The 24,753-nt window shown below is 43.6% G+C and overlaps 1 protein-coding gene across 1 annotated transcript in view; it reads right to left on the reverse strand.

Moving 5' to 3' along the window:
- Nucleotides 1–471: 471 nt before the first annotated feature.
- Nucleotides 472–24,753, reverse strand: part of dctd (dCMP deaminase) — a 74,852-nt gene continuing 50,570 nt past the window's right edge. Inside the window, exons 5-6 of the mRNA XM_068029349.1 lie at nucleotides 7,415–7,511; nucleotides 472–1,380 (exon numbers count right to left, since the gene is read on the reverse strand). Of these exons, the coding sequence (XP_067885450.1) occupies nucleotides 1,275–1,380; nucleotides 7,415–7,511 (203 nt within the window). The 3' untranslated portion in view covers nucleotides 472–1,274. The remainder of the gene's footprint in view (nucleotides 1,381–7,414; nucleotides 7,512–24,753) is intronic.

Consider the following 24,753-nt stretch of genomic DNA (forward strand, 5'->3'; position numbering starts at 1 on the left):
ACGCCGCCTTCAACAGCACCTTCCAAACCTACAACCTCTTCCGCCTGGTAGGGCAGCAGAGGCATAGGAACATCACCATCAGCAAGTTCCCCTCCAAGCCACACACCATCCTGATTTGGAAATATATTGCCGTTCCTTCACTGTCGCTGGGTCAAAATCCTGCAACTCCCTCCCCAACATCACTGTGGGTGTACCCACACCAGATGGACTGCAGTGGTTCAAGAAGACAGCTTACCACCATCTTCTCAAGGGCAGTTAGGGATAGGCAACCAATGCTGGCCTTACTAGCAACGATCACATCCCAGGAAACAGATATTTTTAAAAAGTTGATCTATGCAAATAGAATCAGTTTAGAGGTGGGGTGGGTTTGTAGATCCTTTTCACTAACAATTTTGCTTTAAAGAATGCAGTAGAATCACAAGATCTTCAGCCAGAAGAGCTGGCAAAAAAAAGTAGAAAATATGTCTGGTCACAATTTCAATTCATATTCATTAAAAATACTTTCACAAAATTCAACTGCATCTTTAAATTCAAGATGGCCACAGGTAATAACTTATCAGCCCTGAAACTCCACAAGGGTTCTCTGCCACAATTTTGTCAGGATGCCAGTGAGAAATCCAGGGCAGCAGGATAAACAACCCACCCATACCATGCAGCACTGACCAAACAAAGATTGCAGGGCCGAGAGGTCACATTTTAAATGTTCTGAGTGAATGCCCACACCACGAGGGGTGCCTCATACACCCGCCTCAGGAGGCTGAAAACTGTAGCAGAGTCCACTCGTTAAAGGAGCAGCAGGACAGGTTGATGCACCCAAACCCGGTTTAATTAAGGAGCAGAAAGAAATGTTTGTGTGTGTTCAGGAGTCCAGGCTAAATCCCAAGGCCCAAATGGGACTCTTAAGGAAGGCCAGGACTTGGTCTTATTTGCTGCCCTTCCACCAGAAGTCCACGGGCAGGGCCACAGATCTTTGTTCCCAGCGACTAATGGCTTGCTTCTCTTCTATAATCTTCAACGATTTCTTACCTAAGATTTCTTTGTGTAAACATAAAGTACCATATAAATGCATATACAGAACAAGGTGAAGCACAATAGCAGATCAATGTTAACTGCAACAAAAAAAAATCTTGCACCATATTTGAGATATATTAACTGGTCCACTTGTACAGGATGGCAGCAGACTAGTGTTTACAGAACATTTGTTTTAAAGGGTAAGTACAGAGAAAGGCTTGGAAAGTATGGAAGTAGCAAATAAGATTCTCTGCGACGTAGCTTCAAGGTGATGCTGTTGAGGCAGTCTGGCATATTTCTAAACAACTTCCACTTTTGTTTATTGACTCAAAATCAATGGTAATTGTTTTATTCTTTGGAGTAAATTTGCTACAAAACAAAACAAAGAAGAGTATTAGCACATATATCCCATTGATTTTTAAACCAACACACAAATATAATAAAATATACATTAATATATTGTTATGACCAGGTGAGAAGGGGTCTATGGGTTCCCTCTCAGCCTTTGCCTGGTTTAACCGCAACAGGGTTTAATTTTAAAACACCGTGGTTTTAGCTCCCCCTTGGTGAATCCTTGTGTACTGCTCCAATTGTAAGGCCAAGAAATCAAACAAGCTTCCTTAAATTTAAACAAGAAAAGTAGAAGTTTATTTATCTTAAACTCTAATCCGGTTAACGACTACGAATATGCGATGCAACAACGCTAGCATGCATACGCGATAAACACACACGCAGATAGAGGCAGAAAAAGAGAAGGAATAAAGGGGAAAGGTTTGAGGCAATATCTGGTAGTTACAGTCCTTTAAGTTCAATGTGGAGTCTTTGGTTGCCGGTAAGTCTTGCAATTCGTTGGGGCCCAGCTCACGCTTCAACTTGTTCCGATGTAGGAGTCTTTTCTCTCCAGGTTTACGTGCCTTCTGTGGGTCCGGTGGCTTGGGAGAAAGCAAGGGAGAGCGCCCGCGCACGAGAAAGAGAGAGAGAGAGACTTGCTTGTTCCAGCCTCAGATGCACACTGCCATCAGAATTCAAACTGTCTTGTGACTAGTTCAAAAAAAAACTGGACCAGCTAGTTAGTCATGTGACCAGATGGTTTAACCAGTCCTGGCTCTGTGGATTGTATCATCCTGGTAGGGCCTGGAATGCACTTCCTTACACCTTCAATGTGTGGTGATTAAAATCCATTTGGGTTAATTGGAGCAGGGAATAGTTCTTTGTCTCCACAAGCAGCGTCTCTTAGTATGCAAATGTCCTTCCAGCCCAGTGTCTGGTGATCTTCAAACAAATAATTTCTTCACTCCAGCAACAGTTTAAAATCAATGTTCATATAACAAAATTAATATCCTCATTCTTGGCATATAATAAAAAACAGAAAATGCTGGAAACTGAGCAGGTCTGGCAGCATTTGTGGTGAGAGAAACAGCTAACATTTCAGGCCAATTGTCATTCATCAGTTTTGCTGAAAGATCATCAGCCTGAAATGTGGGGCTGAATTTTACCAGCCCTTTGGGGATAGACTGGAAGCCAGAAAGGCTGGCAGGAGGCCCGCCCACCCGCAGCCCAACTGAGCCACATAAGTGGTAAAATAAGGGCCTCTTCCCACCTCCACTGGCATTTTACCAGCTACTGAGGTAAACGCTGGTGGCCTCCCAGTGGCCTCTGGGGGGCAGGTGGAGGCCTCCTTTTTGCCATTGTGCCACAGAGGGGCCCCCAGGCCACAATGGCAATAGCACGACCTGCCCTCCGCAATGCCACTATGCCTCGCCAGGGCCTGACTGACAGGCCCTGGCGCCCCCAGACACCACTTAGCTGACTTTGAGGGTGCATGGCCACTGATGCGTTCTCATCCTGCAGATGCAGCCCCAGCAATAACCATGCTAGCACTGGTGCTGCAGAGCTGCCGGCCCTCTGATTGGCTGTGCCGTTCTTGGGGGTGGACCCCTGTTCATTATAGAGACGGCGGCCCCGGCGGCAGCCACTTAACGGGTCGCTGTTGGCAATATGAAGTCCTGAGAGCTGCTGCCTGCCACAGGAATTGTTCTGTCCGCAACACCCTGTTCTCCTCCTCCATCACCCCCGACACCTCGTCCTCTTCCCATGGCACCTTCCCATGCAATCACAGGAGGTGCAACACCTGCCCTTTTACCTCCCCTCTCTTCATCATCCAAGTCCCCAAACACTCCATCCAGGTGGAGCAGTGATTTACTTGGATTTGTTAAGGGAAGATCTTGTTTGAACAACTTGATTGAATTTTTTGAAGTAACAAGGAAGATAGATGAAGGTAGTGCAGTTGATGTGTCTACATGGATTTTAGCAAGGCTTTTGACAAGGTCCCACATGGCAGACTGGTTAAAAAAATAAAATTCCATGGAATCCAGGGAAATGCAGCAAGGTGGATACAAAATTGGCTCAGTGGCAGAAAACAAAGGGTAATTGTTGACGGGTGTTTTTGCAACTGGAGGGCTATTTCTAGTGGCGTTCCACAGGATTCAATACCGGGTCCCCTGCCTTTGTGTATATATTAACGCTTTGGACATAAATGTAGGGGGCATGATCAAGAAGTTTGCAGACAACACAAAGATTGGCTGTGTGGTAGATAGCGAGGAGGATAGCTGTAGGCTGCAGGAAGATATTGATGGTCTGGTCAAATGGGCAGAAAAGTGGCAAATGGAAATCAACCTAAGAAGTGAGAGGTGATGCATTTAGGGAGGTCAAACAAGGCAAAGGAACACATGATTAATGGGAAAATACTGAGAAGTGTAGAGGAAGTGAAGGACCTTGAAGTCCGCAGATCCCTGAAGGTAGCAGGACAGGTCAGTAAGGTGATTAAGAAGGCATATAGAATCCTTTCCGTTATTAGCCGAGATATAGAATATAAGAGCAGGGAGGTTATGCTGGAACTGTATAATTCACTGGTTAGGCCACAACTTGCATACTGTGTGCAGTTCTGGACACCTCATTACAGAAAGGATGCAACCTCATTAGAGAGGGTACAGAGGAGATTTACGAGGATGTTGCCAGGACTGGAAAAATGCAGCTATGAGGAAAGATTGGATAGGCTGGGGTTCTCCTTGGAACAGAGAAGGCTGAGGGGAGATCTGATTGAAATGTACAAAATTTTGAGGGGCCTGGATAGAGTGGAGGTGAAGGGCCTATTCACCTTAGCAGGGAGGTCAGCGACTAGGGAGCATAGATTTAAAGTGATTGGTCGAAAAATTAGAGGAGAGATGAGGAAAAGCTTTTCCACCCAGAGGGTGGTGGAGGTCTGGAACTCACTGCCTGAAAGGGTATTTGAGGCAGAAACCCTCAACTCACTCAAAAGGAGTCTGGATATGCATCTCAAGTGCTGTAATCTGCAGGGCTATGGACCAAATGCTGAAAGGTGGGATTAGAAAGGGTGGATTGTTTTTTGGCCGGCACAGACACCATGGGCCAAGTGGCCTCTTTCTGTGCCTTAAACTTTCTATGATTATGCCATTCTCTCATGAAAGCCCCACAAACCAGCAATATTAAAACTGTTTTCGAGACTGTACAAGGAGTTGAAGAGCTCAACCTTCAGCCAGAGTGAAATATCAGCCCTGACAACAAAAGGCCACAAGTCTGTGCACACCTCTGGGAGATGGCTGTAGCATTAACAGAGTATCAGATCTTTGCTTACTGTACCACTCGATTTGGACAGCTCTGTATTCCTTTCCAATGTGGAATACGCATGCACACCAATATCACTTTCAAGATCTGACCTGTCTTGTAGAAGTTTCAATCAAAAATATCCTGTGAAATTATTTTTAAAAGCCAGTAATGTGGAAATTCATGCAAAACGCCTGATAGCCCCATTTTAATATTGTTTTAAAAAATCCAAAAATTATCCAGCAACTATTTCCAAGAAAAGGTGAAAGTTGACAGTGTCCTCACAAACTGCAATTAAAACCCATGCCCAGCTGATGTGCATTTGTCCACTTCACTGTACATCAAATGAAGTGCTGACAGTTTGGTCTGCATCTTGGAAAAATATCTGCAACATTTACGACACAAAAAAGTGGTAACAGACGTTTTGACCACTTGTCTGGTGCTCTCTTTCCCCCACTGAGAGAGGGGCCTCTGGAAGAAATTGAAATGCCCACATCAGTTTTGTGTGTAATGCAGCTATTTATGTTAGAGACTTATCTCATAGCAGCACCTTAAAGTAGAGAACCGTGAGCTGACAAAAGCATCTTAGTACCTGACATTACTTACATGTAGTTACCTTTTGTGTTTAATCTCAATCAACTGGACTAATGTTGGTGCCTGAAAACAAAAATAATTCTCTATATGCATCACGGTACTTCATCTTACCGTGCAATCAAAATCAAAAGATGCAGCACCGTTCGTATATTCCAACAGACAGCAACAAACCGCACAGATGGAGCACAGGATGCTTCGAAAAGAATGGGTTCCAAAGATTTGTGAAATCATCAAATGGACAAGCCACCAATGGATAGACAGTTTCTCACGAGACGGAGTTGAATTTCAAACACATGACCTTGTTGTGAATGTGCAGTGTTGAGGAATTACACATTTCTGCTGCTATAGCTATCCAAAGCAGCAGGTTACTCAAATTAGGTTACAAGCCCATCTATTCCCAATCATTTGGAATGAGGTGTGCTTATTTTGGTGTCATCTAGTTTGATGTATCTCACTCATAAAAATAAATCCATCTCCATATGCTGCAAACTCTTGTTGATTTTTTCGATCACTAAGCTAGCCTCTGCCATTTTCCTGATATTGAGAGCTGGGCATCTGGCTTAAAAACTACTCCAGGACAGGACAGTATAGTATTGCATTGCTTTTTTTAAATCAGGGGCCAGAAATATAAGATAGTCGTTAATAACTCCAATAAGGAATTCAGGAGCAACGTCTTTACCCAGAGTGTGATTAAAATGTGAAACTCATTAAGTACGTGAGGCAGAAAGCAACAGAAGGATATTCTGATTGGGCTGGATAAAGAGGGGTAAGTAGCCCGTGTGCGACATAAACAGTTGCATACACCTCTCGGGCCAAATGGCCTATTTCTGTGCTGTGGATATTACGTAATGTAATATATGCATATTAGCCAGAAGTGCAAGCTGACAGCACAAATACAGGAATGCTTGAAGTAAGCACAGGGATGTTTAGTTCAAGCAGAACAGGGGTGGCAAAAAGGAACAGCGTAGATACAAGGATAAAGAACAGGAGCGCCAATACCAGCATGAGGAAGCTGTTTGCAGTTCCAAGGCAGAGAACAAGCAGCAGCAGCACAGCAAACTTGAAATGACATAGAAAGACTCATCTATGAAGAAGGTGGCAAGAGTAAAAAAATCAATCCAGCTGGTATGGAATAGTTTTACTATATTTTAGAAAAGGGGACAACTTAGATGGGCTTCTTGCGGGCTTTTCAATTTTTCACAAGTGGGCCAAAGACAGAAAGCTTGATGTCATCACTGGGTGGTAAAGCACTGCGCCTTCACAAGCAGATCTGTGTTCCGCACAATTTTCACTTCTCACAGCTCATGTCACCCGAAGCACAAGAACATAAGAAATAGGAGGAGTAGATCATATCGCCCATCGAGCCTGCTCCACCATTCAAAACATTCATGGCTGATCTTAGGATTCAACTCCATTTTCCCACCATCCAGGCAAAAAATTCAGAAGCTGCAGAAAGCGCCACAGAGAATTAGTTATATAGCTGGAAGGTATTAGGAAATTGTGGTTTGATGGAGAAAAAGTAATAGGTTAAAAGGAACTAGGTCAAATTACTATAGAGATCATCTGACAGAAATGCTCCCTGACACTCGAAAGAATGCAACTGCTTGGCTTGGAGTGCAGTGCCTCGAGTCAGTTAGGTGAACTAGCTGATTTATTTTGTGGTCTCAGGAGTGCAGGGAAACCATCAAGAGGGGCTGGGGAAGGGCGGGGGTGGGGGGAAAGAGGGAAACAGATTGACAACACTGGATAGCAACTCTGAGTCAGGTGATCAGACTGCACACGGTGTGTCTCTGAAATAGAGCATCACATCAAAATCACTAACCACAATTTATGCTTTTGTGACTGTATTAACCCTGTCACTTGACACCAGTTCATTAGTAAAAAGGTTATGTACAATATTAACGCAGTCATGCATTATCCTTGCGGATATAAAAGCAAAACACTGTAGGTGCTGGAAATCTGAAATAAAAACAAAGTGCTGGAAACACTCAGCAGGTCTGGCAGCATCTGTGGAGAGAGAAGCAGAGTTAACGTTTCAGGTCTGTGACCTTTCATCAGAACTGACCTGATGAGTATTTCCAGCACTTTCTGTTTTTATTATTATTTTTGTGGATACTTCTAGTTTGACTTGGTTCTTCAGTCGTCTAGAGGGCTTAGATTACAACACTGCAGACCATCTACTTACCTGCATTCTACACCAGCCATGTCCAACATCAGTTTGGAGGCCTTCATTTCTGGCATGTCACGGTACTTGTCTGACATGTAAATAACTTTCCTTATGCCTGCAGACGAGAAACCCAAAAACGCATTAAATATAGCAAGTAGAATTTCAAACTAGAGCAGAGAAAATTTGGAAGGTTGTGGGATCAGACTTCCTCCCCCGCCCAACTGGACTTTAAAACTGGACTTTGTGGAGTATGGGGAAGGAATCCCCACCCCCATGGACACTAGTACTGTGAATAAGAGCCAAACCTCAACACAAAGCACACAGAGGCAGGCTGCATTCCGATGAGTCAATTTGCAAACATCCCAACATCACAACAGAACTGATACTGTTAAAGGACTGGAATTTTGGACATTATCATAACAGTGACACAGGATAACTGCCACCATGTTAAGTAATTGGGGAGGCCATTGTTGCAACTAACTGGCCCCAGAAGGTTTTAGTTTAGGCAGGCATCAAGATCGGCGCAGGCTTTGAGGCCGAATGGCCTATTTCTGTGCTGTACTGTTCTTTGTTCAGAGCACAGCATTCACTCCTGTCAAGACAGGAGAGAAACCTCTTTCATGGATATTAGCTTTGGAGCCTGGGTTACCTCACCTTGGTGGAGTTCATTGTTCTCTGTCAGGGAAATCACATCAGCACTAAATGGATCTGTCTGGACCAGGCAAGTAACAGAGGAAAAGGATTAAAAGGTGCTAAGTGCTGACCATCCAGCAGGATGACTTCAGGAGATGTGATGATATTTCAATAAGGATCATCATAAAAAGGACAAGATCAAAGGGTTTGGCACTGCAGTCGAGGAAGAGGGTTAGGAATGGTCAATCTGGCTCGTGGATCTACAATTCTCACTGGAAGGACCAACCGCATGGAGGATTGCGAGTTATCAGCCAAATCCAAGGGGTATTTGAGGATGAGAGTTTTAAAACAATTTTAAGTGTAGCAACCAAATCCTGGGAGGGTTTGTGTTTTGAATCGAGTGAATTTGGGGCAGAAATGTGGGGTTTTGCCTGTGGGTTATTTTCCAAAAAGGTTTAAATTAGTTTAGAGGTCTTTGTAACAGGGTGTTAGGAGGGTTTTTTTTTAAATAAACAAATTTGTGGTTCAGCCTAACCCTGTGTCGTGTGCAATTTTGTTCTTGCAATTCACAAAGTCCAAGAGCTGTAGTAAGGGGTACGGGAACAGAACCTCTTACAGGTTTAATAGAGATGTTCAAAATAATGAAGGGTTTTTGATCAGGAGAGATGCTAACAAGAGGATACAGATATATGGCAATTAGCAAAAGAAGCAGGGCAGATGAAAATGTATTTTACACAGCAACTTACGATGATCTGGAATGGTGGTGGGAGCAGAGTCAATAGTAACTTTGAGAAGGGAATTGGATAAATATTTGAAGGGAACCAAAACTGCAGGGCTATGGGGAAACAGCAGAGCAGTAGAACCAAATGGATAGTTTTTTCAAAGAGTCGACACGGGCACAATGGCCTCCTTCTGAGCTGTATGCTTCTATGAACTGCCGAGTTAAGTGTTCAGAACATAACGTGTGCTTTATAAACACCAACAAAGGCAATCTGAACCAAAGATGACGACATACTGGCTGCAAGAACAAGCACTGAACAATCCTGTAGGACCCACAGCACTATCCTGAAGGCAGCTCATAGGAAACAAGTGCAGCAATGCAACTTTAGGAAAGTGACTGCACATCATGGTGGTGTTGCCCAAATAAGGACTGCATTACATATACAGCAAATTTTAATTAATTATACAGATACCAAGACTGCTGGAAATCCTAAGGCAGTATCTGGAAGAGGAAAAATGGGATTAACATTTAGGGTAAAATCTTTGATCAAGTATTTCAGGTGTCCAGCATTCTGTTTCCATTCTTCAGCATGTATACCGTTTGATCAGATTTCTACAGATTTGCAATGTTCACGATTCTCTTCAGCATATGTATTGCCAAGTCAGATTTGTGTCTTTATCAAATAAACATTTCATTTCCCTATTTACAACTTTTCGCAGAGTTTTATTTAGGGGAAGCTGAAAATTGTCAAGTTAGAAATCAGATAGCCCAAGTCACCAAAATAAAATATAAAGAAAGACTTGCAATTCTATAGCTTACACTGTATCTCAAAGCACTGGGCATACAATTAATGATTTTTTGACGTGTGCAGTGACTTCTGTTACATGGGCAAACATGGCAGCCTTATCCAGCAAAGAGTAAGTTTATCTGTCTCCCTACCTCTGCAACCTCCTCCAGCCCTACAACCCTCTGAGATCTTCCAATTCTGGCCTCTTGTGAATCCCCAATTTGAATCCCACCACTACTGGCAGCTATGCTTTCAGCTACCAAGGCCCTAAGCTCTGAAATTCTCTCTCTAAATATCTCTGCCCCTTGATCTCCTTTAAGACTCTCCTTAAAACCTACCTCTTAGATCAACCTGTCTCAACATCTCCTTACATGGTTCGATGTCAAATTTTGTTTAATAATGCTCCTGTGACGTGCCTTGGGATGTTTTACTATGCTAAAGGTGATAAATAAATGCAGTTAGTTGTTATAGTGTTCAGCAGGACACCAGGAAAGCTCCCTGCTCTTTCTTTGAAGACTGCCATTGGATCAGTACCATCTGCATAAGCTAGCACAACAGGCACGCAGGCAGGGCTTTGATTTAACAGCTCAATTGAAGTACAGCCTTTGATAAAACAGCCCTCCCTTTGGTGCTGCACTGAAACGTCAGCCTGGATTCTGTGCTCTTGTAGTGGTTTTTGAACCCACAGTCTTCTGAACTCAAAAAGAGAGTGTGTGTACCTTACTTAACCAAGCTAATTTAATGCAGCACACTTAGAAACCCAACTAGCAGCTCAGCTCCCTCAGAAGTAATGGGTAAACTCCATAACAACTCAACGCAGACATTACTAGATGAACTTTTCAATAGGTGACATTTCCGTTGTTTATTCATGTACAATACTAAAACATTTCCTTGAGCTATGCGAGACTACGAAGAGGTGACACCTTAAAGGGAAGTGCTGTCATCTGCAACTGTGCTTCCAATCAGATAGTGGGCGATATTGAGATCATGGCCCGATCAGAAGCTACAAAGGACAACAACAGACTAACCGAGCTGAGGAGCTCCAAGAGGTGCAAGTGAATAATGTGTGTCTAGTTATGGTGAAAGGTGGGGGGCGGGGAATGCAAAAATCTTCCAATAAATAGACACCACTATTCTGTCAGATCGCAGTCCACTGTGCTGGACATGACCTCTTACACCCACCTCCGCGTCCCCCCGCCCCCACTCCATCAACCTCATTGCGATAGTTGTGATTTTATTTCAAAATTATTAAAGGATCAAAGTACTAGCAGTTTCTGGAATGGTTTTGAGTTGTCAATACTGCAGAGAGCTCGCTCACTTGAAAAAGAGTGTTAATGATTTATGAAGTTCATCAGACAAGTAAGACAACTCCTTTAAATCAACCAGCACTATCTCTGTAATATTCCATTCATGTTAACTTTCTTGGTATCGAGCTGCATAAAGAGAACAATTATCATTTTTTAAACAGATGGCTTAAAACACCAGCTTTTTTTTTGGGTGGGGGGAATATTTCTTTTATAGAAAAATGTTTCTTTCCTCGTAATTAATGACCAGGTAACAAAAGCTCATATTTCAAATCACACATTGCTACAATTTTATGCGCATGGCATTAATTACAGAGCAAAATATGCATTTACACATTTTATGTTTGAAGGCAGTTTTCTGGCCTCGGATCTCGATTGTTACACATGCAAAGATTTAACAGCAGGAGGTCTTCCATGTTTGCCCTATGTATTTTCCGTGCACTGAATTAAGGCTGTCAGAAATTTTATCTCCAGTAGCAGCTTTGTCTCTATAAACAGCATTAACTGCTTTATCTGAAACAGAGATGTCAACAAACAGAATAAATACAATTGCATAAATTGGTGCCGTGCTTGCTAACCTCTTGGCTCAGTATCAATTTAAGCATTAGGTCAAAGGCAATGCTTGCTATACTGATTACATATACCAGCACCACTTACAACAAGCAGCACAGACCAGATGTAAATGCGTCACAACATAAAAAAATAATTTGGAGCCACTGCTTTATTGGCTGCAATGCTATATTCATGGTCTCCAACTTCAGCCTGACTAGTGTTGCTGAACCTGCACAGATTCATCAACTGTTCTGCATCATTAAGAAGCATTTATGCAGTAAAAAGCAAAATATTTCAGCACTGAAAATTAAACAAAAACTTGGCAAGGCCCCACAAACAGCAATGTGATAATGACCAGTTAATCTGTTTTAGTGATGTTGGTTGAGGATAAATATTGACCGGAACACCAGAGAGAACTCTACTGGTTTTGAAATACTATCAAGAGATCTATTACATCTACCCGAGAAGACAGAGGAGGCCTTGGTTTAAGGCCTCATTCAAATAAGAATCTGATAGATTAAATCATTAGTTTTTCCTTTATTCATTCAAGGAATGTCAGCATTGCAGACAAGCCCACCATTTATTGCCCAACCCCTATTACCCTCGAGAAGCTGGTGGTGAGCCAACTTCTTGAACTGCTGTAGTCCATGTGGTGTAGGTATACTCACTGTAGTGGTTTGGTACAACTGTGTGGCTTACTAGGCCATTTCAGAGGGCAGTTAAGAGTCAACCACATTGCTGTGGGTCTGCAGTCACATATTGACCAGGCCAGGTAAGGACAGCAGATTACCTTCCCTGAAGGACGTTAGTGAATCAGCTGGGTTTTTATAACAATCTAGTAGCTTCATGGTCATCATTACCGAGACGAGTATTTTATTCCAGATTTATTAATTAGTTGAATTTAAATTCCCCCACCTGCCATGCTGGGATTTGAACTCATGTCTCCAGATCATCAGTCCAGGCCTCTGGATAATTATCCCAGTAACATTACCATTACACTACTGTTCCCTGGTGTACTGTGGAACTAAGCTACACAGACCAGAAAGGTTCCAGGTTCCATCACCAGATAGTGCCAAGTTAGCTGGTCTCAGCTGGGTTGACTGCAAAGAGTGTTTTCATTGACCTTGGTGTTCCTGTGCCAGGAACCAGAGGGGGGGGGGGGTTGTTGGGTGGAAATACGAACATATGAATTAGGAGAAGTAGGCCATTCGGCCCATCAAGCCTGCTCCACCATTCAATACGATCATGGCTGATCTGTTTGTGTCTCGAATTCCACACTCCCATCTACCCCCGATAACCTTTGATTCCCTTGCCTAACAAGAATCTATCTACCTCCATCTTAAAAATATTCAATGATCCCACCTCCACCACCTTCCAAGGCAGAGTATTCCAAAGTAGCACAACCCCGAGAGAAAAAATTTCTCCTCATCTCTGTCCTAAAAGGGCGACCCCTAATTTTAAAACAGTGCCCGAGTCTGGACTCCCCCACAAGAGGAAACATCCTTTCCACATCCTCCTTGTCAAGACAGTTCAGGATCTTATATACTTCAATCAAGTCTCCCCTCACTGTTCTAAACTCCAGTGTAAACAAGCCCAGTCTCTCCCATCTTTCCTCATAAGACAACCTGCTCATTCCGAGTATCAACCTAGTAAACCTCCTCTGAACCTCATCCAATGCATTCACATCCTTCCTTAAATAAGGAGACCAAAACTGCATACAGTATTCCAGATGTGGTCTCACCAATGCCCTGTATAACTGAAGCATAACATCCTTACTTTTATTTTCAATTCCTCTCGTGCAATCCATTAACCTTCTTTATTACTTGCTGTAACTGCATACTAACTTTTTGTGATTCATGCATTGGAACACCTAGATCCTTCTGCACCTTGGAGTTCTGCAGTTGTTCTCCATTTAAGGAATACTCTGCTTTTTTATTCTTCCTGCCAAAGTGAACAACTTCACATTTTCCCACATTATATTCCATCTGCCAGATTTTTGCCCACTCACTCAACCTATCTATATCGGTCTGCAACCTCCTTATGTCCTCTTCATGACATACTTTCTTACCCATCTTTGTGTCATCTGCAAATTTAGCTACCATGCCATCGCTCCCTTCATCTATGTCATTGATATAAATTGTAAGAAGTTGAGGCCCCAGCACAGCCCCCTGCAGACTCCACTTGTCACATCCTGCCCATCAGAAAAGGACCCATTTATGCATACTCTCTGTTTTCTGCCAGTCAATCTTCTATCCATGCTAATATGTTACCCACTACACCATGAGCTCCTACTTTGCGCAATAACCTTTTATGTGGCACCTTATCAATGCCTTCTGGAAATCCCAGTACAGTCCGTCAACGGGCTCCCCCTTATCTACGGCACATGTTACTCCAATAAATTGGTTAAACATGATCTCCCTTTCACAAAATCATGCTGACTATTCCCGATTACCTTGAGTTTTTCTCAGTGCTCCGCTATAGCCTCCTTAATGATTAATTCTAAAACTTTCCCCACGACAGACGTCAAGCTAACTGGCCTATAGTTGCCCATTTTCTGCCTACCCCACTTCTAGAATACAGAATTTATATTTGTTATTTTCCAGTCTGATGGATCTACGAAAGGGAAATCATGCTTGACAAATTTACTAGAATTTTTTGAGGATGTAACTAGTAGAATAGATAAGGGAGAACCAGTGGATGTAGTGTATTTTGACTTTCAGAAGGCTTTCAATAAGGTCCCACATAAGAGATTAGCATGCAAAATTAAAGTTCATGGAATTGAGGGTAAGGTACGGACATGGGTAGAGAACTGGTTGGCAGACATGAAACAAAGAGTAGGAATAAACGGGTCTTTTTCCGAGTGGCAGGCAGTGACAGGGGTACCACAGGGATCAGTGCTTGGACCCCAATTATTCACAATATATATTAATAATATAGATGAGGGAATTAAATGTAATATATCCAAGTTTGCAGATGACACAAAGCTGGGTGGGAGTGTGAGCTGTGAGGAGGATGCAGAGAAGCTCCAGTGTGATTTCGACAGGTTGAGTGAGTGGGCAAATACATGGCAGATGCAGTATAATATGGATAAATGTGAGGTGATCCACTTTGGTGGCAAAAAGAGAAAGGCAGATCATCTGAATGACCATATATTGGGAAAGGGGGAGGTGCAGCGAGACCTGGGTGTCCTTGTGCACCAGTCGCTGAAAGTAAGCATGCAGGTGCAGCAGGCAGTTAAGATGGCAAATGGTATATTGGCCTTCATAGCGAGAGGATTTGAGTACAGGAGCAAGGATGTCTTGCTGCAATTAAACAAGGCCTTGGTGAGACCACATCTGGAGTATTGTGTGCAGTTTTGGTCTACTTATCTCAGGAAGGATGTTTCTGCTATAGAGGGAGTGCAGCGAAGGTTCACCAGACTGATTCCTGGGATGGCAGGACTGACATATGAAGAGAGATTGGGTTGATTAGGCTTGTATTCGCTACAGTTTAGAAGAATGAGCGGGGATCTCTAGAAACCTACAAAATTCTAACAGGACTGGACAGACTTGATGCAGGAAGGATGTTCCCGATGGCGGGGGAGTCCAGGACCAGGGGTCACAGTCTAAGGATAAGGGGTAAGCCATTTAGGACTGAGATGAGGAGGGATTTCTTCACCCAGAGAGTGGTTAACCTGTGGAATTCTCTAACACAGAAAGCAGTTGAGGCCTCCCGGGTGCCAGGGTCGGGGATGTCTCGGATCAAGTCCACAGGATTCTTAAGGGGGAGGGGGAGCAGCCAGAGGTCGTGGTACATATCGGTACCAATGACATAGCTAGGAAAATGGATGAGGACCTGAAAAGCGAATCTAGGGAGTTAGGTTGGAAGCTGAAAGGCAGGACGAGCAGAGTAGTAATCTCAGGATTGTTACCGGTGCCACGTGCTAGTGAGGCTAGAAACAGGGAGCGAGTGCAGCTGAACACGTGGCTACAGAGTTGGTGTAGGAGGGACGGATTCAGATATGTGGATCATTGGGATACCTTCTGGGGAAGGTGGGACCTGTACAAGAAGGACGGGTTGCATCTGAACTGGAGGGGCACCAATATCCTGGGCGGGAGGTTTACCAGAGCTCTTTGGGAGGGTTTAAACTAGTTTGGCAGGGGGATGGGAACCGGAGCCACGGATCAGTGGATGGGGTAGCTGTTGAACAGGCAGATACCGAGTGCAGAGAGTCAGTGAGGAAGGTTAGACAGTTGACAGGGTAAAGTTGCAGCCAGTATGATGGGTTGAAGTGTGTCTATTTTAACGCAAGAAGTGTCAGGAATAAGGGTGATGAACGTAGAGCATGGATCAGTACTTGAAGCTACGATGTTGTGGCCATTACAGAGACGTGGATATCACAGGGGCAGGAATGGATGTTGGATGTTCCGGGGTTTAGATGTTTCAAAAGGAATAGGGAGGGAGGGAAAAGAGGTGGGGGAGTGGCATTGCTAATCAGGGATAGTATCACAGCTGCAGAAAGGGAGGTCGTCGAGGAGGGTTTGTCTACTGAGTCATTATGGGTGGAAATCAGAAACAGGAAAGGAGCAGTCACTTTGTTGGGAGTTTTCTATAGACCCCCCAATAGCAACAGAGACATGGAGGAACAGATTGGGAGGCAGATTTTGGAAAGGTGCAGAAGTGACAGGGTTGTTGTCATGGGTGACTTCAACTTCCCTAATATTGATTGGAACCTCCTTAGTGCAAATAGTTTGGATGGAGCAGTTTTTGTCAGGTGTGTCCAAGAAGGTTTCCTGACTCAATATGTAGATAGGTCGACTAGAGGGGAGACGATGTTGGACTTGGTGCTTGGCAACGAACCAGGCCAGGTGGCAGATCTCTCGGTGGGACAGCATTTCGGTGATAGTAATCACAACTCCCTGACCTTTACTATAGTCATGGAGAGGGACAGGAGCAGACGGGATGGGAAAATATTTAATTGGGGGAGGGGGAATTACAATGCTATTAGGCAGGAACTGGGGAGCATAAATTGGGAACAGATGTTCTCAGGGAAATGCACGACAGAAATGTGGAGGTTGTTTAGGGAGCACTTGCTGCGACTGCTGGATAGGTTTGTCCCGATGAGGCAGGGAAGGGATGGTAGGGTGAAGGAACCTTGGATGAGAAGAGATGTGGAACAGCTAGTCAAGAGGAAGAAGGAAGCTTACTTAAGGTTGAGGAAGCAAGGATCAGACAGGGCTCTAGAGGGTTACAAGATAGCCAGGAAGGAACTGAAGAATGGATAGCCAGGAAGGAACTGAAGAATGGACTTAGGAGAGCTAGAAGGGGACATGAAAAATTCTTGGCGGGTAGGATTAAGGAAAATCCCAAGGCGTTCTACATTTATGTGAGGAACAAGAGGATGGCCAGAGTGAGGGTACGGCCAATCAGGGATAGTGGAGGGAACTTGTGCCTCGAGTCGGAGGATGTAGGGGAGGTCCTAAATGAATACTTTTCTTCAGTATTCACTAGTGAGAGGGATCTGGTCGTTTGTGAGGACAGCGTGGAACAGGCTGACATGCTCGAACAGGTTGAGGTTAAGAGGGAGGATGTGCTGGAAATTTTGAATGATACGAGGACAGATAAGTCCCCGGTGCCAGACGGGATATACCCAAGGATATTACCGGAAGCGCCTTTGGCGATGATCTTTGCGTCCTCACTGTCCACTGGAGTAGTACCGGATGATTGGAGGGTGGCAAATGTTGTTCCCTTGTTCAAGAAAGGGAATAGGGATAACCCTGGGAATTATAGACCAGTCAGTCTTACTTCGGTAGTGGGCAAATTATTGGAGAGGATTCTGAGAGACAGGATTTATGATTATTTGGAAAAGCATGGTTTGATTAGAGACAGTCAGCATGGCTTTGTGCGGGGCAGGTCATGCCTCACAAGCCTTATTGAATTCTTTGAAGATGTGACAAAACACATTGATGAAGGAAGAGCAGTGGATGTGGTGTATATGGATTTTAGCAAGGTGTTTGATAAGGTTCCCCATGGTAGGCTCATTCAGAAAGTAAGGAGGCATGGGATTCAGGGAAAGTTGGCTGTCTGGATACAAAATTGGCTGGCCCATAGAAGTCAGAGGGTGGTAGTAGATGGAAAGTATTCAGCATGGAGCTTGGTGACCAGTGGTGTTCCACAAGGATCTGTTCTGGGACCTCTGCTCTTTGTGATTTTTAGAAATGACTTGGATGAGGAAGTGGAAGGCTGGGTTAGCAAGTTTGCCGATGACACGAAGGTTGCGGGAGTTGTGGATAGTGTGGAAGGCTGTTGTAGGTTGCAACGGGACATTGACAGGATGCAGAACTGGGCTGAGAAGTGGCAGATGGAGTTCAACCTGGAAAAGTGTGAAATGATTCATTTTGGAAGGTCGAATTTGAATGCGGAATACAGGCTTAAAGGCAGGATTCTTGGTAGTGTGGAGGAACAGAGGAATCTTGGGGTCCATGTCCATAGATCGCTCAAAGTTGCCACCCAAGTTGATGGGGTTGTTAAGAAGGTGTATGGTGTGTTGGCTTTCATTAACAGGGGGATTGAGTTTAAGAGCCGCGAGGTTATGCTGCAGCTCTATAAGGCCCTGGTTCGACCACACTTGGAATATTGTGTTCAGTTCTGGTCGCCTCATTATAGGAAGGATGTGGAAGCTTTAGAGAGGGTGCAGAGGAGATTTACCAGGATGCTGCCTGGACTGGAGGGCATGTCTTACGAAGAAAGATTGAGGGAGCTAGGGCTTTTCTCATTGGAGCGAAGAAGGATGAGAGGTGACTTGATAGAGGGGTACAAGATGATGAGAGGCATAGATAGAGTGGATAGTCAGAGACTTTTTCCCAGGGTGGAAAGGGCTATCACCAGGGGGCATAATTTTAAGGTGATTGGAGGAAGGTTTCGGGGAGATGTCAGAGGTAGGTTCTTTACACAGAGAGTGGTGGGTGCGTGGAATGCGCTGCCAGCGGTGGTAGTAGAAGCAGATACATTAGGGGCATTTAAGCGACTCTTGGATAGGTACATGGATGATAGTAGAATGAAGGGTAGGTAGTTAGTTTGATCTTAGAGTAGGTTAAAGGTTCGGCACAACATCGTGGGCCGAAGGGCCTGTACTGTGCTGTACTGTTCTATGTTCTATATCATTGAATATGTTCAAGAGTTAGATATAGTTCTTAGGGCTAATGGGATCAAGGGATATGGGGAGAAAGCTGGAACAGGTTACTGAGTTTGGATGATCCGCCATGATTGTATTGAATGGCGGTGCAGGCACGAAGGGCCGAATGGCCTACTCCTGCTCCTATTTTTCTATGTTTCTAACTTTTCCAGAATCTAGTGAATTTTGAAAATTTAACACCAATGCATCTACTAGTTCGTTAGCCACCTCTTTTAAGACCCGAGGATGAAGCCCATCAGGACCTGGGGACTTGTCAGTCCGCAGCTCCATTAGTTTGGCCAGTACCGCTTCCCTGGTTATTGTAATTTCACCAAGTTCCTCTCTTCCTTCCACCTTTTGATTTACAGCTATTACTGGAATGTTCTTTGTATCCTCTTATAGTGAAGACAGAAGCAAAATATTTGTTCATTTCATCCATTTCATTATTATCTACTATTAACTCCCTATAGGACCAACACTCACTTTACTTACTCTTTTCCCTTTTAAATACCTGTAGAAACTCTTGCTATCCATTTTTACATTTTTAGCCAGCTTCCTCTCATACTCTCATTTCTTTCTCCTGGTTAACCTGCTAGTCATTCTCTGCCATTCTTTATATTCTGACCAATCATCTGACCTGACACTCATCTTTGCGCAATTCTATGCTTTTTCCTTGATGCTTTCCTTAGCTTCTTTAGTTAACCACGGATGGTGGATCCTCCCCTTAGAATTTTTCTTTATCGTCGGAATATACTCATTCTGAGAATTCTGAAATATCCCCTTCAATGTCTGCCACTGCTTCTCTATTGATCTATCTCCTAGCCTAATAACCCAGTTCACTTCAGCTAGCTCAGCTTTCATGCCCACATAGTTGCCCTTATTTAAGTTTAAAATACTAGTCTTGGACTCACTCTTCTCTCTTTCAAACTGGATGTAAAATTCAATCATATTGTGGTCACTGCTACCTAGAGGTGCCTTTACTCTGAAGTCATTAATTAATCCTGTCACATTACACAATACCAGGTCTAATATAACCTGCTCTCTGGTTGGTTCCAGAACATGCTGCTCTAAGAAACTCTCTCAAAAGCATTCTATGAACTCGATTTTTCCAGTTTATATGTAGATTAAAATCACCAATGATTACTGCCGTCCCTTTATCACAAGCACCCAATATTATTTCTTGTATACTTCGTCCTACATTGTGGTTTCTGTTAGGGGGCCTGTAGACCACTCCCACTAGTGACTTCTTACCCCTACTATTCCTCAGCTCCACCCAAACAGATTCTACATCCTGATCTTCTGAACCAGGTTCATCTCTAACTATTGCACCAAAGCCATCCTTGATTAAGAGTGATACCCCTCCATCTTTAACTAGCTTCCTATTTATTCTTCTTGAATGTCATATAAATCAGCCATGGTTTCCAATTCTCATTGCTACCCATCACCTCCCACTGGAAAGTCCACGTGGACATACTGTCATGAAAGAAAAAATAAAGACTTAGGGTGATTGATGTTGCATTTATCATGACCTCAGGACAACACAAGGTGCATTTTAGCCAATGAAATTACTTTTTAAGTGTGCTCAATGGTGCAATGTAGAAAATGCAGCAGCCAATTTGCATACAGCATGATCCCACAAACAGCTGACACAGAGGACTGGACATCTCTGTGGACAGTCACTGTCCAGGGTCCTGTGTGGACAGTGCCCAGCCTAATCAGGTACTAGAGGGTGGCATCTGTGCAACCAGTTGCAGTTTTCCACCATTTTTGTCAATTTTCTTTTTTAAATCCTCTCCCAGGAGATTACGTGGCTATTGGGGGAGGGGAGGAAGTGGAGAGCGGGGTTTAAGTAGGAACTGTCCAGTCACGATGCTCCAGTCATGGTGAGTGTGCGGCATGTTTGATGGACCAGCTGGTCTTTTGCTCCTTGTCATTTTGATATGTTCATAGGCCAGTGCAAAACAATACCTTTAGGAAAAGCAAGGAAAAAAAATTTGAAAGTAATAGGATGTGTACCAAGGAGCCTCCTTCCCATCCAATTGATAAAACGTGCGCTATTCTCGGCAACAAAATGCCTTAAATGAAAGAGCCAATTAAAAAGGATTTTTTAAAAAATGTAAATTTATTTCGATCTCAACTGTTATGCTAAAAAGAAAATATTTAGCTGACAAATATAGTCATGCCTTACGCAGCTAATAGGCAATTGCTTTTTAAGACTGCATTTACTGTTCTTGGCATCTCTCCTCGTGAAACAGGCACAGAAGCAAAGCAGTGAAAATGCTGCTCACCTCACACTCCCCTGAATATACAGGGTCAGAACCAGCATCTCGACTCCTGTGTTATTTATTGATTACTATTCTATCTCCCATCTTTCAGCAGTGTGCCTGAAATATCCGATGGCTTCGCAACCTTTCACCTCCCAAAGGCAGTCTTCTATCTTCTGCCTTTTAAAAAAAAAAGTATATAGAAATAAATCATCAAATAAAATAGCTGCTCTAATATAAAATAAAAACAAGAAATGCTGGAACCACTCAGCAGGTCTGGCAGCATCTGTGAAAAGAGAAGCAGAGTTAACGTTTCGGGTCAGTGACCCTTCTTCGGAACATTAACTCTGCTTCTCTTTTCACAGATGCTGCCAGACCTGCTGAGTGGTTCCAGCATTTCTTGTTTTTATTTCAGTTTTCCAGCATCCGCAGTATTTTGCTTTTATTAAAGCAGCTGCTCTGCTTGGAAACAGCTGGAATTAGTAGCAAAGTTGCCAATAAACCACAGAAGGGTATGTCTTGTTTTAATTGCACATTGCAATCATTTGCTGGCTTCCCAATTGAAATTTACCCAGTTTGAAAAAAAATTAACATATGGAATATGGCTTAGAATTCGGCTAACACTGGGAGCTACAGCTGTGAAGTCACATTCCCAGCTGCCCAGCCAACTTTTACTGGTAGCGGATAAGAAATTTTCACCGCAGAATAGTTTTTTCCCCACTTCAGACATACTAGAATACCAGATTCTAGTCCAGTTAAATGTGATGCTTCTCTTCAATTAAACCCTTCCATTTGCCCCCAAAAACACACAAACACCTTCATTCTGGTGAAGTTTGTTCAACCATACAGTTTCTCAAATTGAGAGCCAGTGACCAGTTTGTCATCCCCTGCCAATGTCAAGCTCAAGCTAGCCACTTGGGGGTATGTGACAATTGCAACAACCAGTGCAGATAAGAGAGGCCATTCAGCCCATCTAGCTGATCCTTCCATAGATGTCTACAATTCCCCCAGCCCTCAGCTCCATCACAGCATCTAAATGCCTTTTCAATATTTCTGGAGTTTTAGTCTTCAGGAGATAGATCTAGAGCTTATCAGGAGACCCACAGTGATAGATTTAAACAGCACGTCAGAGGTAGCAGCAGCACAGCCTTCGGGGAGACCCACAGTGAAAGATGCAAACAGAGTGTGCGAGATAGCAGCAGAGCTTTTCGGGAGAATCAGAGCAGCAGACACGATGCAAAAAACTCCAAAAAAAAAAGCGGCATCAAAATCAGCAGAGTGAGGAGTGTTGGACGCAAGGAATTAGAGCTAAGTGTTTAACTTATCATTTATCTCAAGTATTAAGAGGATAATATCCTTTAGGTAAATAGACTATATAAATACAAAGACAGGAAATCGGCATTAAAGTGTTTGGACTAAATAAGTATCTTCCATACATAAATAATCAGAGTAAATAGTAATTAATTTGAAATCGAATTAATTCATCAACTAGACATGACTATTATAATGCACTCTTGGCAGGTTTCCCAAGTTCTACCCTCCGTAAACTGAAGACCTCCAAAATTCTGCAGCCCGCATCCTAACTTGCACCAAGTCCCGTCATATGTCCGTCTCCCTTTTGCTCACTGACCTACATTGGCTCATGGTGAAACAACATCTCTATTTTCAAATTCTTATCCTCATTTTCAAATCCCTCCATGGCCTCACCACCCCCCCCCCCCCCCCCCCCATCTCCCCACAAGCCTGCAATCCCCTCCAACCCCGGAACTCCCTTCTTAACAGCACTGTTGGTGTATCTACACCCCAAGGAATGCAGCGGTTCAAGAAGGCAGCTCACCACCACCTTCTCAAGGGCAATTAGGGATGGGCAATAAATGCCAGCCTAGCCAGCAACGCCCACATCCAATGAATGATTTTTTTTAAACTTCCAAGATATCCATGCTCCTCTTCTTGAGCATCACCGATTTTAATCACTCCACCATTACCTTCAGCTGCCTAGACCCTAAGCTTTTGACTTTCCTCCTTAAATCTCTCCGCCTCTCTTTATTAGAGTGGTTAAGATCTGGAATGCACTGCCTGAGAGTGTGGTGGATGCAGATTCAATCATGGATTTCAAAAGGGAATTGGATAATTAGCTGAAGAGACAAAATGTGCAGGATTATGGGGAAAAGGCGGGGGAGTGGGACTACATGAGTTGGTGTTACAGACAGCCAGTACAGACAAGACGGGCTGAAAGGCCTCCTTCTGTGCTGTAACCATTCTATGATTCTTTCATCTTTAAGATGTTCCTTAAAACCTACCTTTGACCAACATTTGGTTATCAGCCCTAATATCTCATGTGGCTCGGTGTCAAATTATCATAAACTTGTAAAGAACCTGGTCTCTATTATAAAAAGTATATAGAGACACTGAAGGTGCAAGAAAAAAAATCACAACAGTGATACCTGAACTGAGAAGATATACTTAACAAAAAAGGCGAATCTTCCCTAGATATGTGGGAGGTGCCAGAGGACTGGAGAGTGGCAAATGGGACACCCTTATTCAAAAAAGGACATTGCTGGTAACTACAGGCTGGTCAGTTTAAGATCTATGATGGGTAAGATTTTAGAAATAATAATCAGGGGAAAAAAAAAATCAATGGGCACTTGGAGAGATGTGAGTTAATTAGGGAGAGTCAGCACAGATTTGTAAAAGGCAGATCATACTTGATTAATGTAATTGATTTTTTTGATGAAGTAACAGAGAAGGCAGGGATAGATATTAACATATTGCACTGTGGACATTTGACAAAATTATTGACTCAGCCACGGACATGGGGGCAATTAATCAGTATAAAAAGTGTATAGCCAACCTCATGTCATCAAAACACATATCTCCCTAAAAAGTAGCTAAGCATACAAACATCAATGGAGTGCAGCACAACTGTATTAGCTAGCTGGCAAACAAAATAGTATGCAATGCCAATGCAATTTACTTTTGTTGACAGAATAGAGCTAGCTACACCGTGTCACAGGGTGGTAGATGGGCCTCATCAATGACCTCTGTGGATCCACACCAATAAACCATGAAACTCAAGGAGAGGACTGTTATCAACACGAGCAGAATTTCTCACTCACAGCTGTTACAAAAATTTCTAAATTCACTTGTAACAGCCCTTCAAAACACTCCCACAGGGGATGCTGAGACCAAGTGGGCCCACATCAGAGACGCCATCTATGAGTCAGCTTTGACCACCTACGGCAAAAGTGCGAAGAGAAATGCAGACTGGTTTCAATCTCATAATGAAGAGCTGGAACCTGTCATAGCCGCTAAGCGCATTGCACTTTTGAACTACAAGAAAGCCCCCAGCGATTTAACATCCGCAGCACTTAAAGCAGCCAGAAGTACTGCACAAAGAACAGCTAGGCGTTGCGCAAACGACTACTGGCAACACCTATGCAGTCATATTCAGCTGGCCTCAGACACCGGAAACATCAGAGGAATGTATGATGGCATGAAGAGAGCTCTTGGGCCAACCATCAAGAAGATCACCCCCCTCAAATCTAAATCGGGGGACATAATCACTGACCAACGCAAACAGATGGACCGCTGGGTTGAGCACTACCTAGAACTGTACTCCAGGGAGAATGCTGTCACTGAGACTGCCCTCAATGCAGCCCAGCCTCTACCAGTCATGGATGAGCTGGACATACAGCCAACCAAATCGGAACTCAGTGATGCCATTGATTCCCTAGCCAGCGGAAAAGCCCCTGGGAAGGACAGCATTACCCCTGAAATAATCAAGAGTGCCAAGCCTGCTATACTCTCAGCACTACATGAACTGCTATGCCTGTGCTGGGACGAGGGAGCAGTACCCCAGGACATGCGCGATGCCAACATCATCACCCTCTATAAAAACAAAGGTGACCGCGGTGACTGCAACAACTACCGTGGAATCTCCCTG

Source organism: Heterodontus francisci, chromosome 4 (assembly GCF_036365525.1).
Source record: "Heterodontus francisci isolate sHetFra1 chromosome 4, sHetFra1.hap1, whole genome shotgun sequence".
In the NCBI taxonomy this organism is placed as follows: Eukaryota; Metazoa; Chordata; class Chondrichthyes; order Heterodontiformes; family Heterodontidae; genus Heterodontus; species Heterodontus francisci.